The sequence below is a fragment of the Rattus rattus genome, chromosome X, assembly GCF_011064425.1.
Source record: "Rattus rattus isolate New Zealand chromosome X, Rrattus_CSIRO_v1, whole genome shotgun sequence".
In the NCBI taxonomy this organism is placed as follows: domain Eukaryota; kingdom Metazoa; phylum Chordata; class Mammalia; order Rodentia; family Muridae; genus Rattus; species Rattus rattus.
Genome location: NC_046172.1, coordinates 122280980 through 122282512, shown reverse-complemented (window position 1 = coordinate 122282512; position 1533 = coordinate 122280980). Strand labels below are relative to the sequence as shown.

The 1533-nt window shown below is 35.1% G+C and overlaps 1 protein-coding gene across 1 annotated transcript; it reads right to left on the bottom strand.

The window, feature by feature from the left end:
* Positions 1 to 870: 870 nt before the first annotated feature.
* LOC116888192 (60S ribosomal protein L21-like) lies at positions 871 to 1179 on the bottom strand. The gene has a single exon (XM_032889502.1). It carries the CDS (start codon positions 1177 to 1179, stop codon positions 871 to 873), a length of 309 nt encoding a protein of 102 aa, XP_032745393.1.
* Between the last annotated feature and the right edge of the window lie 354 nt (positions 1180 to 1533).

Genomic DNA, 1533 nt, shown 5'->3' with positions numbered 1-1533 from the left:
CAGGCATAGCATTAGACCTACTTATAATAAGTTGAGGTTTCAAGTAAAAACAGCTTATTTTTCTAAGCTTTTTTTCTCATTATGTATATTCTGCACACATACACATATTTTATATGTATATATATATACATGCATGCAAAAGCACATGACTGTTGTTGTTCAGCATTATATTCTTTTGTAAATGACTATTGTTGTCTGTATCTATATAGTAATAAATTCATTTACATGTGAGTACATGCATTGCATTTCTCTCTGTATATTGTCATCACGGAAATACAGGTTACAGTCCAAAGGAATGGAAATAGAAATGCTTACTAGGTCAAAATAGATACAGAGAAGATTAAAGGAAAGAGAGACAGAGACATAGCAGATATATTCTCAGAGATTCACTTCCTGAGATAGAATGGATATTATTTATATGAAGGATAAATGGAAGTTACTTGTTTTTCTTCACATGCCTTTGTGTGAAGTTGATATCTGTATAGATAAGCAGGCATCTCACTACACTGTTAAATAATAAAATATAAAGAACTAATAGTCTTCTTAAAACTGACCAACTGTGTTGTAAGGGGATATGGGCTATTAGAATTAGGCTCAGATTATTTGTATGAAGCATCTCAAGTCATTGCATCTTACACAAAATCATCAGGGTGTACTTGTTGAGGTGTGAAAATACATGCTTTCATTTTTTTCCTTTTGGTCTTTTCATAATTCCTTAGATATTAACATTTGTGTATTATACATGCATATATGAATATAGTACAGTCCTTTCTTTCTCACTGTCCTTTTTAACACTTTTCAGTCCGGGTCCTTTATTTCGTTTTTTAGATTAGACCATGATTTCCTACAGAATGACCCCAGCAGCTCATCCTACTTTCCATTAGTCCTCATAAAGTGTGCTTCTTTGGGTGGCACAGGCTGGCACTTCAGCTGAATCCAGGAGCCCTTCTCTTTGGCATTCTTATTCCTCTGATCGGTCTCCTTCACTGGCTTCAGGAAGCTGTATCTGCTCTTCCAGTGCTTGATCTCCTCAATCTGCACATTGACCCTCATGACAAGAATCTTGCCTTTAACTTGTTTGTTTGCAATAGTGCCAATGACATGCTGAGTGACATTATAGGCTCTTCCAGTGTGGCTGTGGTAACACTTTTGGGGCATTCTTTTTTGAACTGTGCCCATTCCCTTGATGTCTATAATACCACCTTTCTTATAGATTTGCATATATATATATATATATATATATATATATATATATATATATATATATATCCAAAGGAACAACTACATGTTTCCTAAAAGGCTAGAGAAAGGCCATAGTGATTGCCCCTCCTCTTTCCCTTTGTGTTGGTCATTTAGGCAAGTCACTGGAAGATGGCTGCCAAGGCCAAATACTCCTTATTTCTTCTTTATTTTTCTATTCTAGTCTTGCTCCATCAACATTTCATAATACACTTACCAGAACCCAAGAAGTTGAGGTGCACATTCAGAGTGCATGTATTATTTCAACAATAACCATTCAATTCTGACAGCAAA

Bases quoted from the DNA above. Each gene is read 5' to 3' on its own strand.
- LOC116888192 (XM_032889502.1), bottom strand. From the start codon at position 1,179: ATGGGCACAGTTCAAAAAAGAATGCCCCAAAAGTGTTACCACAGCCAC.